General features: G+C 47.6%; 1 protein-coding gene across 1 annotated transcript; it reads right to left on the bottom strand.

Moving 5' to 3' along the window:
- Positions 1–6: 6 nt before the first annotated feature.
- Positions 7–1,126, bottom strand: LOC109954121 (dnaJ homolog subfamily C member 5-like). Its single transcript, XM_020589527.1, has 3 exons — positions 868–1,126; positions 583–754; positions 7–472 (listed from the first exon to the last, which is right to left on the bottom strand). Exons 1-3 carry the CDS (start codon positions 1,108–1,110, stop codon positions 369–371), a joined length of 519 nt encoding a protein of 172 aa, XP_020445183.1. The 5' UTR covers positions 1,111–1,126; the 3' UTR covers positions 7–368.
- Between the last annotated feature and the right edge of the window lie 6 nt (positions 1,127–1,132).

The following is a 1,132-nucleotide window of genomic DNA, read 5'->3' as shown; positions in this document are numbered from 1 at the left end:
GAGATTTGGAGACCATGTTTTATAACCAGTGCATGCTACACCATGATGCGAAATATGGAAGAGGGAAGGTGGGGTAGGCGACCTGTGTGGTTAAAGGCCAAGAAATACAAAAGAAGAGACAAAAAGGAAACAATCTAGTTGTTTTGATTTTCTTCTCACACTGTGGGAAACAAGTTGTGGACCGATCAGGGAGGGGTGTAAGGGACGGGACTTCATTAGTTCCTTTCATGGGCCATGCTTACTAGTCCCTCTCCTCCGCATAGCTCTCTGTCTGAAGAGGAACGATGAATTGCCCCTTTCTTTCATCTCACTGAGGTGGAGCAGGGAAGCAGGCAGGACCACAGGCCAGGATTGATGGGAACAGAGGGTTAGTTGAAGCCAGTGTCAGTGTGGTAGGAGTGGTGCCCATCCGATGTCAACTGGGTTGTCTCTGTTGCTGATGGTTGCAGCACTATAGGGTCACCACCAGCCTCTGTTTGACAAACAGTAACAACATGTTAGTGTTTGCATTCTGCCTCCTCCTGATAATAACTCTCTGACAAATTCAAAAGCAGAGAGGCAACACGAGTCGTTTGGTCTTACCCCTCTCGTCAGATTGCAGCTGAGCCTCCAGGTCCTCGGGGGACACATAGAAGTCCTGGTCCTGGCCCTCCCGAGGTCGTGGTTTACATCTTCCACAGCAGCCGTTACAGCAGCAACACAGGCAGCAACAGAAGTAGCAGCCAGTAGCTAGGCCGCAGAGTACAAACAGAGCCTGCAGGCAAGCAGATGTATGGGAGGAAGCGAAAATAAAGGGTGTGAGCAAAGGAAAAGGAATACAAGTCTAAATGGAAAATTGAAATAGCTAAGGTCTTTTCTTGGTCTCACCTTTGCCCACCAGCTTGAAAGGACAAAGTAAGTGTTAACATTCTCCTCTCCAAACTGCTCAGCCACATATAGTCCCAGAGAACCATATTTGTCATAAATATTACGCTTCGTGGGGTCATTCAAAATGGCATGGGCATTGTTTATCTCCTTGAACTTATCTGTCGCTTCTGGATTGTCTGGATTCTTGTCGGGGTGGAACTTCAACGCCAGCTTCCTGTGTAGATCAAGGTGGAACATGACCATCAAACAGAAACAACTGCATTCA

This window comes from Monopterus albus, unplaced genomic scaffold (assembly GCF_001952655.1).
Source record: "Monopterus albus unplaced genomic scaffold, M_albus_1.0 scaffold3438.1, whole genome shotgun sequence".
NCBI classification, from domain to species: Eukaryota; Metazoa; Chordata; class Actinopteri; order Synbranchiformes; family Synbranchidae; genus Monopterus; species Monopterus albus.
This window is presented reverse-complemented; position numbering and strand designations above follow the sequence as displayed.

Bases quoted from the DNA above. Each gene is read 5' to 3' on its own strand.
- LOC109954121 (XM_020589527.1), bottom strand. From the start codon at position 1,110: ATGGTCATGTTCCACCTTGATCTACACAGGAAGCTGGCGTTGAAGTTC. The intron at 755-867 runs GTGAGACCAAGA...GCTTGCCTGCAG, and splicing joins TTTCAAGCTGGTGGGCAAAG to GCTCTGTTTGTACTCTGCGG. The intron at 473-582 runs GTAAGACCAAAC...TTTGTCAAACAG, and splicing joins GCTGCAATCTGACGAGAGGG to AGGCTGGTGGTGACCCTATA.